Source organism: Eleginops maclovinus, chromosome 3 (assembly GCF_036324505.1).
Source record: "Eleginops maclovinus isolate JMC-PN-2008 ecotype Puerto Natales chromosome 3, JC_Emac_rtc_rv5, whole genome shotgun sequence".
NCBI lineage: Eukaryota > Metazoa > Chordata > Actinopteri > Perciformes > Eleginopidae > Eleginops > Eleginops maclovinus.
The window spans coordinates 3091339-3105000 of record NC_086351.1 but is presented as its reverse complement, the minus strand read 5'-3'; the positions used below and the strand labels follow the sequence as shown (position 1 = coordinate 3105000).

At 41.6% G+C, this 13662-nt stretch overlaps 1 protein-coding gene across 9 annotated transcripts in view; it reads left to right on the top strand.

The window, feature by feature from the left end:
* Positions 1 to 13662, top strand: part of fam131bb (family with sequence similarity 131 member Bb) — a 33750-nt gene that overhangs the window by 12060 nt on the left and 8028 nt on the right. For all 9 annotated transcript variants that reach the window (XM_063878333.1, XM_063878328.1, XM_063878331.1 and 6 more), the window contains one exon: positions 11610 to 11647. Coding sequence is in view for 3 of the 9 variants with exons in the window: in XM_063878326.1 (XP_063734396.1) it covers positions 11610 to 11647 (38 nt within the window). In the remaining 6 variants the exon portion in view is untranslated. The remainder of the gene's footprint in view (positions 1 to 11609; positions 11648 to 13662) is intronic.

The following is a 13662-nucleotide window of genomic DNA, read 5'->3' as shown; positions in this document are numbered from 1 at the left end:
ACCCCTTAGCCTATTAAGTACAATGTGTTGGAGCGCTTGCTAATAGAAGAGCGAGTGTTGCATAGTGATGTCACTATGTTTTGGAAGTTAACAAAGGAGTCCAATGGAGGCGTTTCAGGCAGAGTGTGGAGGAGAGAAACTCCCTCTGGAGGGAACATTGGGATTTTATTCTTTGCAGAGCATTTACATGCACAGAAGCCTATTTAACACACTACAGGAAAGGGGGGGGAAAGCAAAATAGGGCCTCTTTAAGCACAGGAAACATTTTCCATTAACCCGACATTTGAGCACCAAGCACACTAGCGGAAATGCTTGGTCTGGGATGCCATGATTCAGTCAGACTACTGTGAAAATTATACTTTTTTTGTGTTAGTTTATTATTGCAAACCCGGTTGGAAAATGAGGGCTGACATAAAAACCAAGGCTGGGTTTAGTTTACTTTAACCTTCAGCAGTGTAAAATTGTTGCTTTGGCAATGAAAGCTTTGGTCTTTGAATGATAAATTCCTTGTTATTGAAGGTTATGTTTTAAACTGACCTTCTTAACACGTGCTTTAGTCCGGCTGCCCCTCAGCCTCCCGGTTCAGGTAGAGACACACAGATGTCTGCATCCATCATCCCTTCGGAGAGCTAAAAGCCTTGAGAAGCAGTCGATAGGAGGGGCACATTCTTCCTCACCTCATCAGCGAGGGACAGGCAGTGAGATCTGCTGCAGAAACAACCACAGACTGTATTTTCGTCAGTGACAAGTGTCAGCGTGTGTGTGTGCGGTACACAGCTTGTGTATGCTTCATTTCCACAGCTGCCAAACACAGTGTTAGTAATTCAGTCACAACACCATGAGAGGATGCAATGCTTTTACCTATAATTATGGCTGAAAGCTACACACAGAAACATCTTCCTGTGTCCAGCTATAGCCAGATACCTGAGAGTGCTGGAAACATTCATCCCTGTATAATTTAGGGCATAGTGTGCAGTGAGGAGATAACTGCGATGGGTCAGGCAGTAGTGGGGAAATTATAGGATTGAATGTAGGTCGTTATGACAACTGTCATCACTTTGTTAGCCTCTGAGCAGACTCACTCTTCACTTTATTCTTAGTTAGCTTAGTAAGGGGCCACTGCTGACACACCACTCTCTGATTCAGGCACCAAGAGCAGATTGTGTGTGTGTGTGTGTGTGTGTGTGTGTGTGTGTGTGTGTGTGTGTGTGTGTGTGTGTGTGTGTGTGTGTGTGTGTTTTGTTTTATGTAAATGTGTTTGCAGCACAGAATGTGTCATGGTGAAAGCTGGAATTACATGTGCAGTCATATTCATAACCCGTATGCTCGTTATTTGATCAGATAATTCCTGATCTAAAGCAGAACGTCTCGCAACTTAGATGATTCCATAAAGGCTAAGTCCATGTACAGGAGCTTGTGTTAAGATATCATTTAAAACTTACTTTGTAAAACTAAAAAATCAAGTGCAGGAAAACTTTCAAAATAAGATTCAGAATCTGGTTTTTGCCAAGTGGGTGTAACATAGAAGGTATTTCTTAGGTGTGGTGGTGCACGACATAGTAAGAGAAATACAAAAATAAGATTCTGTATATAAAAGTGAAGTTTTACAAAAATCAAGAAAAATAAACATTGACAAAGAAAGGAGAGAGTTTGCAGTTTCTAGAAGAGATTTGTGCAAGATATGTGCAAAGGTTCACAGAACACGTGCCATTTCTTTCTTTTTGTTTCATATAGCTAATTAAACAACAAAATCAAACCGCTCCCAGTGTCAGTACATGTGTCTGCATGTATGTATGTGTTGTACGCATGGACCTGTGAATGACCTCGTGTTTACATCCCACTCCCATAATATCCCTCTCCTGCTCCCACATATATTTGCACATATGTGGGTGGTAGATTTGTGCAAACATGTGGAAAACTATCCAAGAAATGTGCAAATGTTCACAGTCAAAGTGCAGTTTCTATTTCTTAAGATATTGAACAAATATATTTTGTTGTTTGGTCGAGCTAATTTAATTGTAGGTATGCATGGACCTGTGAATGACCTGGAGTTTACATCCGCCTCTCATATCATCGCGCTCTTGCTGCTCTATTTATTTGCACATATGTGGGTGTGAATATATTTTTGAAACCACTGTTGCTTCACCTCTCCAATGGATTGATTTGCCTTTGTTGTACTCATCAGGGAAAATAGTTATTTGGCTTCTCCCGAGTAGCCTACAGCAAAGCTATATAAAGACAACCCATCATTAAAAACATACAGTAGTAAAATAGTGCCACTAGGAGGGTAGCAACGAATGAGATGTATACAATCAAAAAGAGAGCACATCTTGTAAAGAAAGAAGAGGCCTTGATCCAGTGATTTTGTTTTAGGATATGTTAGATGAAGGTTAGGTTTTTGTACAGCAGCTAGTGTTAGGCTATCATTAACAACTGGATAACTTTTTTTGTTAAACTAAAAAAGGATTTTGTATTAAATCTTTCAGAATAAGAATCACAATCTGGTTTATTAAGTGGGTTTCACATACAAATAATTATCGAGGTGTATTGTATTGGGGCAAAATACAAGCATAGTAGGCTGTGGCTCAGTGGGATAGTGCGTTGATTTTCAGGAGGGGCGGGGGGGATGGTTCAATCCCCACTGCAGTCAGCATGCCGTTGTGACCTTGGGCAAGACACTTCACCCCAAGTTCCTTCTGTGGGGATTGTCCACAGTATTGAGTGCATTTGGAAAGAAGCGTCTAACAAGTGACATGTAATGTAGCTAGAGAAAATCAAATGGAACATAAAATATATATTAATAACAGTTTTACTAAAATGTAAATATAATATAGTAGAAAAAACTATAAAAAATAGAAAAGAAAAATATAAATAAATACTAGAAGACTAGAAAACTGTTCCTGAATTAAAATGGAAGAGCTTGGCAATTTTTAGAAGAGGTGATTTTGTGCAGAAATGTGCAAAATTGCCCCAAAAAAAAGCTACATTTGATCAATACTTGTATAGCATAGGGAATAAAATACTTGTTCTTGCTACTACATTACACGGAGGGAGTCCCCATTATTTAATTTAAAACACCCCCGCTTTACACCACATGCAAGTGATTTGCCATTTTGCAGTGTGCATGTAAACTGGCACATCCTGCAGACGGACGTAGAGAGGCTGATTGATTGGCTTCTGTCCAGGTTTGAAAAGCCTTGCACACATGAACACATCCAAGGTGAATCGCTCAGTGATGTAGTGCCTCAGAGACAAGGGGGGACCTGATGACCCTTACCTGCGTGTGTAAGTGTGTGTGTGTGTGTGTGTGTGTGTGTGTGTGTGTGTGTGTGTGTACACCCAAGGCCTCACACAGCATAGGGTCTTTACCTACAGATTTATGTGAGTGCCTCTGCGTCATATTCTCTACTGTGTGTTATTATTTTTTGCCTTGTCGCTGGATGCCAGGTTACAAGCCTGGGTCATTACTGCGTGGGGGTTGATTAAATGCATGTGTGTGTGAGTGTGTGTTTGTGTGTGTGTGTGTGTGTGTGTGGTATGTATCATTTTCAGCCTGCAGATCAGAAGTAAGAGTCTTGTGTGTGGGCACATGATGGCAAGCATTTCTGTAAACAAAGTGACTCAGCCCCAAAGTGTGTTATGAAATTGAAACATAATGCTGTGAAAGAGGGAATGTGTGTGTGTGTGTGTGTGTGTGTGTGTGTGTGTGTGTAGTTATGTGTGAGTGTGTGAATTTATGTGCATTTGTTGATGCACTCTTGTTGTCTCGGTGTTATCTGCAGCTATGCCAACCACTTAGCGCTGATAAGGAAGAAAGGCCACGTCCTCATAGACGGGAAGAATCCTTTGAATACCAAGGAGAAGGAAATAAAGATGTCCTGCATTCAACCTGCTGTGTGCTGAAACTGGTTGAGCAGATCCCTTCATCTTTACCGAGTCTGATAGCAGCACTGTTTCCGTTCTCAATTCTCATTATATACTTAGCAGGCCATTAGGATGTTTACGGAAGTGATCAGGTTGATCTTGCTGGGCTGCGGCTTGCTGAGCAAAGATGCTGCAGATTTATGACAGTCAGTGCAAGGATGACATCAGTGCTGGAGATCTGCACAGGATTGCAGCCACATACACATAAAGACTGGTGCAGGAATGAGTCCTAAATACCAGAAATGTGTTAGCATTTGATCACTTTTGGTTCCCTCGTCTCAAAGTCAACTGTGTTTTAATGTATTTTTGGTAAGAAGCCTGAACTAAGGTCTGTGGTCAACAGAGATTTTGACGTTTTGCTCTACGACATAAAATATGTCAGTAAATACCGTACTTGTTAATATCCAACGCATCTATGTAAAAAAAAATGGCGGTTGCTAATGAATGGCTAAATGAGATCAGACATTAGCCACCTTTAGCTTAGCAGAGGTGACATGAAGTCATGTGACCGTTATGTGATTATTTTATAGCCTAAGTAGCTTTTTAATATCGGTGATTCCATCTGGTGTTTATATGTGGAGATCGTCCTGCCACAGAGCTCATTTCCTGCAATATTTTAAAATCCAATGACAGAATCTAAATGCTTTTTGTTAAGGGAGAATGGTTACTTCCAGGGTCGCCTGTCAGGCCAGGTTCATGTAGACTTGGAATGACATTGCCTTAATTAATGGCAGGACCCTGCTCCGGTGCCTACACGTGTGTAGACCATGTCCTGAGACACCCTTAGCTCAATTTTCCTCCACCAAACTATCCCTATCATTTGGGCTCTGGTGCTCAGCTGGGTTCCTGCTGAACTCTGGATCTCAGTAGCCCGACATCTGCATGTCTCGCTGCGAGAGGGCTGCCATCCAAGCCGGTGCCCCATCGTGGCAACCAGCCTTACTGCAGCTGTTGTGGTAAACAAGCACCCAGCCCCTCTGGTTCTTCAGATCTAGTGCTGCAGGGCACTGGGAGTACAGAGAGACAGATGACTCTCAAATATTTCCCCCTTCAGCATGAGCCGTCACGCCACTACAGTCAGAGCTGGAGTTGACAGTGCAGCCGCTGCAGATCTTTGGTTGTTCGTTACGCACGGCCGCTCTGCTCCCTCTTTTTTTTTCATTCTCCTCCATCTCCCAGCCCTCCCTGTCTCCTTCCTCGCTCCTTCTTCTCAGCTGAGCTAAGCCTGTCTCCCCTATGACCGCAGGGGGAGATCCAGCTCTGCACCGCTGTATGTGTGGGGGAGGATGGAGAGCGCCAGGGGAGGAAAAGCTGGCTCAGAGCTCCGGTCATGTGCTCTGTTGTTGTTTGCTGCGCTGCTGACAGCATCAACTGCCCCGGTGCAGAAACACAGAGCATGCCACGACTTAAGAAAAGAGATCCTGGATAATGACTACTGACCCATCCTCTATACAGAAACTCTGAGAACTGTAAACATCTCGGACTAATCAGATGTAGAAATTCAAAACCCTCGTGGCTCACTTCACAAATAGCGCTCGCTTTGATGTAATCTCACAGACACTAGATCATATACATTCGGTTATAAAAATACACACTGGACTTAATATTTCTGGTCCACTGCTGTGTAAGGCTGCAGGGCTACCCAGTGGTGCTTTGTAGTGATGCAGTCCACTCTTGAGCCATATTGTGATTCATGTGGTGCGGGAGAGTGCCTGCTAATCTACTAATTGACTAAATGAGGCTGCGGGATGCAGAGGAGAGAAACAGAGGGAGTGAAGTGTGTGTGTTATGCTGTGTGTTGCTGTAGGCTTGATGTACAGTATGTGTGGGTGTGCATATATGTCCGTGTACAGTTTGTGTTTGCAGGGCAGATTTTTAGCCCAGATGCAGGAAAAATCTGGGACATTCTCTCTCGCCCAGGCAGAAAAACGAGACACCTCTCCATCTAAATGATATCAGCCCGTTAGCAACTGGCACCGCTCTACACTGTGCCAAAAATCAAACACGCCTGACTTATCCTTGTGAGGTCACACAGAGTTTGTGTTTTGAATAGGGAAAGTTGCACTTGCATTTTAATGTGTCCATCCCATGACAATGACAAGTCCTGATGCAAAGTTGTTTGTAAAATGTGGCTAAACCGGAGTAGTTTTGCTGCTTTACTCTTCAGGAATGTTTCCTTGACACGTCCCTTAGAGTTTTATAGCAATAAGGTATATTTGCAGGAGAGCAGGGGGACTATTGAGAGCTGCTTTTATTGCCTATAAAGAGTAAAACGCTCAGACTGTAAAAAAAAAAAGAAAAAGCAATTGGCAGTGGGGCTGGCATTTATTGGGACTGGGGCAGGGATTTCCCTTGAATGGTGTATTTTAATCTGTCACATGCTAGGTATTTCACAGTAAGAAATATTTTCGATACAAAACGCTGACTTTTTTGTAATGAAAAACCGATTATAGAACACCATTAAGAAAATGGTGAAAAAATGGCCAAATTTAAGGAAGGCAGTAAACCTGGCAATGATTTAATAAGGAAAATAACTTACAGCTGAGTGAGCGTGAAGAACATTCACAAGGATGAGCGCTAGACAAAAGGAGGGGAAGCAGACGACCTGACGGTGAAACAGGGAAACACACAGACTACATTCACAAGGGACTAATTAACTGATGAAACACAGCTGCTGGAAAACAGGCGGGAAAAAGACAGGAAGTAAAACAAGACAAAAACACAAGAGAACATGCACACAAAAACCCCTAGACAATGACAACAAGTGCAAAATCTCCAACAGCTGTGTCCACGTACACGTATGCATCCACACACACAACCTCAAAGCCACATTTCAGCCTGAGGGGTGAAAACTGGGGCATAGTTTACCCGTCAGCTAAAATACAATGTTTTCAATTAGTGTCTTTTACATGCACAACCTGAAACGATGTATGATTTGGACATTCGTTTAACAGTGAAGCATCACAAATATGTCAAACTGACACGGTATAAAAAACACAAAGGGACACTCTGCCTGTTAAGAATTGCATTTAAATAAGATTTTAAGACTTTATTTAGGAGCGTTTACTGTACTGAACTGTAGGTCAAGCTCCCAAAAAATCCAAAGCATGAATTCCCCTTTTTGTAAGACAACTTTTGGGTTAAGTTATGTTTTATAGTCTCTAGGTAGAGACTTCCAGGTGATGTTTTAAAGGCTGTAAGACAAAACGTTTGTGTCGTGTCCCTTTGAGGTGAATTCCCCCTGGTAATGGACGACTAAAGTATTTATACATACAAGAACTTCCTGTACCTGCTGTGTATGTTCTTGGGTATTTACGGAAACAGGGAACTATAGGAGGAATGCACAAAGTAGGTTGAGGGAAACTAGGTCGAACAAAACGGAAAATAAAACACAACTGGAAGTACCTCTTTGTGGATGTACTAGAGACAATAACACATGAATCCTTACATCCGGAGAGCACTGAGAAGAGAAAAATCCCAGGTTTAATTTTGCCGCATTAACTGTACAAATGAAGCGGGGCGGTGCTGATTTGCCAGGGCTCTTGCTTCCCCGTGTGAAGAGTGTCAATTTCTGAAATGAAGTCTGTCCCTCGTCTCCTGCCCTGGCACTGATCTGATGCGACTGGACGGAGTTCAGAGGGAGGGTGATATCTGAGCGGAGCTGATGTTTCTGAATCACTGGGTCAGTGGGTCACCGACATCACTGGACATCCACAGCCAACAGCTCTCTCTGTGTTTACCTCAGAGGAGCCGCTCATTACCAGACGTGTAAAGTAACCAAGCAGATTTAATCAAGTACTGTACTTAAGTCAAATGCTGTACTTTACTTAATCATTTCTTTCCACCTTATTGTCTACTCCATGACATTTATTCAGTGGTGGAAGAAGTACTTAGATCCTTTACTTTAAAGTACAAATACTTTGGTCTGAAAATACTTCAAGTCCTGAATTCAAAATGTCACTTAAGTAGAAGTACAGAAGCTTTGCCAGCTAAATGTACTTGAAGTATAAAAACAAAAAGTACCCCTGGCTGTTTTGAAAGTATTATATTATTACAGAATATTAAATGAGTCCTTTAATTGCTGACAAATACATGTAAGAACATTTCTATGTTGTACTTTGTTTGTTGGTAGTAATGTACTGCATTATGTCATATAAAAAGTACAATAAATGTTCTAAAATGAAATGCAGAAGCTTAAAGTAGCATTAAATGGAAATACTTAAGTACAAATATCACACAATAGTGTTAATTGCAGTACTTGAGTAAATGTACTTACATACTTCCCACCACTACATGTATTTAATCCCTTTAGTTGCTAGGCAGATTAGGATTAATGATGGTAAATATAATCAGCCCTTAAATCAGACTTTAGTTCACCTGCAGTAAATCCAGCAGCTACCCTGCAGTATACAAAGCCATTCAAACTAGCTGCACCTTTACCAGCTCTGAGAACACTTTAATGATCAATCATTATAAAACATATCAGAGATATTATTCTGAAATGGACCAATCAGACAATGACTACTTTTACTGTCACTACTTTAAGTACATTTAGAGGAGAGTACTTTCTACTTTCACTGGAGGAACATTTAGAATACTTTTACTGTGACAGAGTATTCCTACACTCTGGTACTTCTACTTTACTCAAGTACAAGACCTGAGTACTTCTACTTTACTCAAGTACAAGACCTGAGTACTTCTACTTTACTCAAGTACAAGATCTGAGTACTTCTACTTTACTCAAGTACAAGACCTGAGTACTTCTACTTTACTCAAGTACAAGACCTGAGTACTTCTACTTTACTCAAGTACAAGATCTGAGTACTTCTACTTTACTCAAGTACAAGATCTGAGTACTTCTACTTTACTCAAGTACAAGATCTGAGTACTTCTACTTTACTCAAGTACAAGATCTGAGTACTTCTACTTTACTCAAGCACAAGATCTGAGTACTTCTACTTTACTCAAGTACAAGATCTGAGTACTTCTACTTTACTCAAGTACAAGATCTGAGTACTTCTACTTTACTCAAGTACAAGATCTGAGTACTTCTACTTTACTCAAGCACAAGATCTGAGTACTTCTACTTTACTCAAGCACAAGATCTGAGTACTTCTACTTTTACTCAAGTACAAGACCTGAGTACTTCTACTTTACTCAAGTACAGGACCTGAGTACTTCTACTTTTACTCAAGCACAAGATCTGAGTACTTCTACTTTACTCAAGTACAAGATCTGAGTACTTCTACTTTTACTCAAGTACAAGATCTGAGTACTTCTACTTTTACTCAAGTACTAGATCTGAGTACTTCTACTTTTACTCAAGTACTAGATCTGAGTACTTCTCCCCCCTCTGCTCATTATTGTAAGCTGTGAAAAACCCTCATTGGCTCACACACTAACACACTTACACACACTTAGGGCTGATACAGGAGTGAGCCCCCTCTGAGAGTTGCACACACAGACCCACAGATACAGAGAGCAGGCACCTAGAGACTGGAGCTGTGTTTAAACTCCATTACCAGTACCCTCTCTCTAATTAAACCAATGTTTTAATTAGGATTTGGTCAGCCAAGAAGGAGGAGGGATAATAATAACGCTCATTTATCCAACAGAGAGCGTCTATTTCTAAAGACCCCCCCCCCCCAACAGCAGTGAGCCGGGTGGATGAGTGTGATCTGGCACCGACTCTCCTATAGTGCTTTATCACGCAGGTGTGATTTACAAGAGGAGGAGGTTCATTAAGCAGAGACAGACTTAGAGTCACACTGACAGAGTCTATAAGCCTGCAGGTGGTCCATGGATACTGAGATGACCCAGGAATTGTGATTTTGAATTAAAGTGGCTAAAATGAACGTTTTTGCACCAATCTGACTATTCCCCATGATTGAGATAACTCTTTCATAGATCAGGAGGAAGAACTGTATTACCGTCTCCGAGGAGGTTATGTATTTCTTTCAAATTGTTTGTCTGTGAGCAGGGAAAGGGTGTTTTAAGGGTAGCATGGGCTAGTGCAAACACTACATTTTAGGCAGCCTATCCCAATCATTGAGAGGTTAAGTTTTGTCTCCTTTCCTCTTGTCTTATGTCCTTTCTTTTCCTCTCTTGTCTTGAATCCTTTCCTCTCATCTCCTCTCATACCTTGTCCTCTCCTTTCCCATTTATTTTTTTCACTTTGTTTGTGTTTGTGTGTGTGGGTGACATTTTCAGAGCAGATCCTAATCATTGGACGGACACACACATTATTTTTAGATATTGAGATAGGGCATTTGGCCTTGGCAGAGGTCGTTTCATATTCTCTCCTCTTGTCTTGTCTTGTCTCATTTCCTCTCCCCTTAACTTGTGTCCTCTCTTCTCCCCTTGCATCCTCTACTCTTGTCTTTAATCCTTTCCTCTCATCTTCTCTCATACTTTGTCCTCTCCTTTCCTATGTCTGTCGGCAGGACAATTGGATAAAAACCAATGGGCGAAGGTCGTTTCGTTTCCTGTTCTGGTCTTGAATCCTCTCCCTTCCTCTGCCTAAACTTGTGTCCTCTCTTCTCCCCTTGTTTTATCCTTTCTTGTCATCTCTTCTGAATTTTTTTTGAATGCTGTGGCATTGGCTAGGTTGGACACGGTACATCTTTAAAGCGGACACACATTATTTGTTACTTTAGATATTGAGGTCAGCCCTCTCTGACTGCCCTTCTTTATTAATTGATGAGGACTGCGGTAAAAGAAAGTGTGTTACAAACATAGACTCTGTATGGTCACAAGTCAACAATTTAGAAAACTAAATACAGGTAAATAGGATTGAATTGGGTTCAAGATTTGCATACTGTAAGTAAGTAGCTCCAGATGAATCATTTGTGTTTCCTTTGGTGGAAACATTTTTGCAGAAGCCTTGACTCAAACTTACAAAACCTTACACTTCAAAGCTGAAAACCCCTTACTAATTATAGTCTATTATAGTACATAGAGTATTGACTGCAGACAGTGAAGGCGTTGCACTTTGTTAGAAAGTACCGGATCATTGTGGAGTTGTCATGAGCTCCTTATGAAATAATTGTGTATATTTGAAAACGTAGTAGGACAATTTTGGCATCAGGTTGCTGAAACGATATTAAGCTATTGTTTCTGTGTTTTAAATTGTATTTATTTAGGTATTTTATGCTTTTCTAGTGTCGCTGTGGTTGATGTTATGAGCTAGCTGGCTTTTCTTTATACATAATTGTCAAGGGAAGTATTACATACTTGGAGAGTGTAAAAAAGGGGCTTTTCAAAATAAAAGCGGGCACAATCATGTATTTAGTGACTTTTAGTGAGAAGAAATATTCTTTTTTGACTTTTAGCCAAAGTTGTGTATGAATGATGGGTTAAAGAACATTGTGTGGATGCACTGTGTCTTATAAAAAGGTCTACATCTTTGCCTGTCTTTAAAGCAACACTTGTGTAGCAAATATGTCAGAGATTGAATACCCTGAATGTTCAGATATGTTTTTGTTCTATATGTATGAATGATATAATGAAAAAGGATATGTCTTTATTGTCTGGGCCCCTGCTTATTGGGCTGTCCAATGTCTCATGTCTCCATTATGTCTCGTCACTACCTGTATTGAACAAATGATGAATGAATGAAATGAAATGATATCATTTGACTGAGTAATACTAATTTTATTCTCCCTCTTCCTTTCCCCTGCTCTCAGCGGGAGATGGCGTGCCGGTCCAGAAGGACGGGGAGCAGGTAAGTCTCATACTGACTCTACAGAGGAGCCAACATGGCCGCTGATTTAAACCAGTTTCCCAGCCAGCAGCTTCATGCTGAGCCGCAGCTCTCTGTAACTCAAGCTGCCAGTGCTTGTGCTAGTAGATTAGGTGAAGTAGTGCACACATCATGTCAATGTCAGTCGCTTAACTTCCCCTACACCTCCCTCAAATGAGAGGGGGGGGTGTAGGAGGAATAGTTGGTTCTGTTGGCTCATTGCTTGATGTCTGTTGGATAGTCGCTTACTTTAAAAGCAAAACTGCAAAAGGCATCTCTCTTCTTCTACAACTGTATACACATCATCCCTCTATCCTTTTATTCTCCTCTCCACTCAGATTCTCCTCTTCCTCTCCTCTCTCGTTTCGTCTGCATTCCTTTCCTTTAAAATCCCCCATTCTTGCCTGGTTTCCTCTCATCTTGTCTTGTATCATTCCCTTCGGTCTCGTTTTGTGTTCTGTCCTTTCCTCTCCTCTCTTCTTGTCTCCTCTCCCCTTCACTTGTGTCCTTTCCTGTCTTCTCCTCTCGTCTCGTATCCTCTCCTCTCGTCTTGTGTCCTCTCGATTCCTCTTGTCTCGTTTTGTATCTTTTCCTTCCTTTCCTCTGGTCTTGTATCTTTCGTTCAACCTTCAACTTGTATCCTTTCCTGTCCTCTCCTCTCGTCTTGTATCGTGCCTTCTTGTCTTGTGTCCTCTTGATTCCTCTTGTCTCGTTTTGTATCCTTTCCTCTCCTCCGGTCTTGTCTTGAATCTTCTCCCTTTCTTCTCCTCTTATCATCTTGTCTAATATCCTTTCCTATCCCCTCTTCTCATTTCCTTTCCTCTTGTCTTGTATCTTTCGTTTTACTCTCATCCTGTATCCTTTCCTTTCCTCTCCTCTCTTCTCTCCTTGCCTCCTTGCATCCTCTGCTCTCAACGCATCTCCCCTTCTGTCCTTTTGTTTTGTCTTGTGTCTTCTCTTTTCATCTCCCCTTGTCTTGTGTCCTCTGCTCCTCTACTCTCATCTTGCATCCTCTTCTCATTTCCCCCCTCCTCTTTCTGTAATCCTCTCCTCTTCTTTCGTCTTGTATTCTCTCCTTTCCTCTCGCCTTGCATCCGCTTCTCTTCCCATGTCTTAAATCCTCTCTTCTGCTCTCCTTTCCTGTCCTCTCCTCTTGGCTGCTTCACTGATCCCATGCTGTATATCTGACCCCCTGGGACAGGACACAGGAGAGGAAACCATTTTGGACTAAATGTAGAGGACTCCACTTTTTCACCATATGCACTGTGGACTTATTTATTTATGCATTGTGCCCAAGATTGCCCTCGGTCCTACAGAGAGGGGAAAAAAACAACACACACACACACACACACACACACACACACACACACACACACACACACACACACACACACACACACACACACACACACACACACACACACACACACATCAGCGTTGTCAGGGCTATTGGAGGCAACTTATGAAAAGCTGCTTCAAGGGCCCGGGCTCTACCACTCAAGTGTGTTAAATCTCTCATCAGACCCACTCCTCTGGAGGGGGAGGAAGAGAGACAGCAGGGTAGTCAAAGAGCAATGAAGTGGGAGCAAAAAATAGAATAATAAAAAAGCTAGGAGAGAAAAGGAACGGGAAGAAGCTGATATCGACTAACGTGAGCTGCTACATGCTGCCTGATGGAGACATCCCCTACTTTCAGAAATAAATAACCTGTTTGTTACATTTTTTGAGCGATAAATAACAAATTGCATTCAAGTATTTTACAATATTATCCTCTCGATGCATGGGTACTTCTGTAGGGAGGTTAAAACCAATGTTGGAGCTCAGATGACTTGTTTATGTGTTGTGGAATTTGAGTCTCATGTCTGTTCAGTAAGCATGAGGCTACGGTTAGCATCTTATAGCCGTAGCTTAGCATAGAGGCTGGAACAAGGGGACATAGCCTGCATACCAAACACCTCTAAAGGTGTAATAACCATATATCTTGTTTGTTCGGTTTT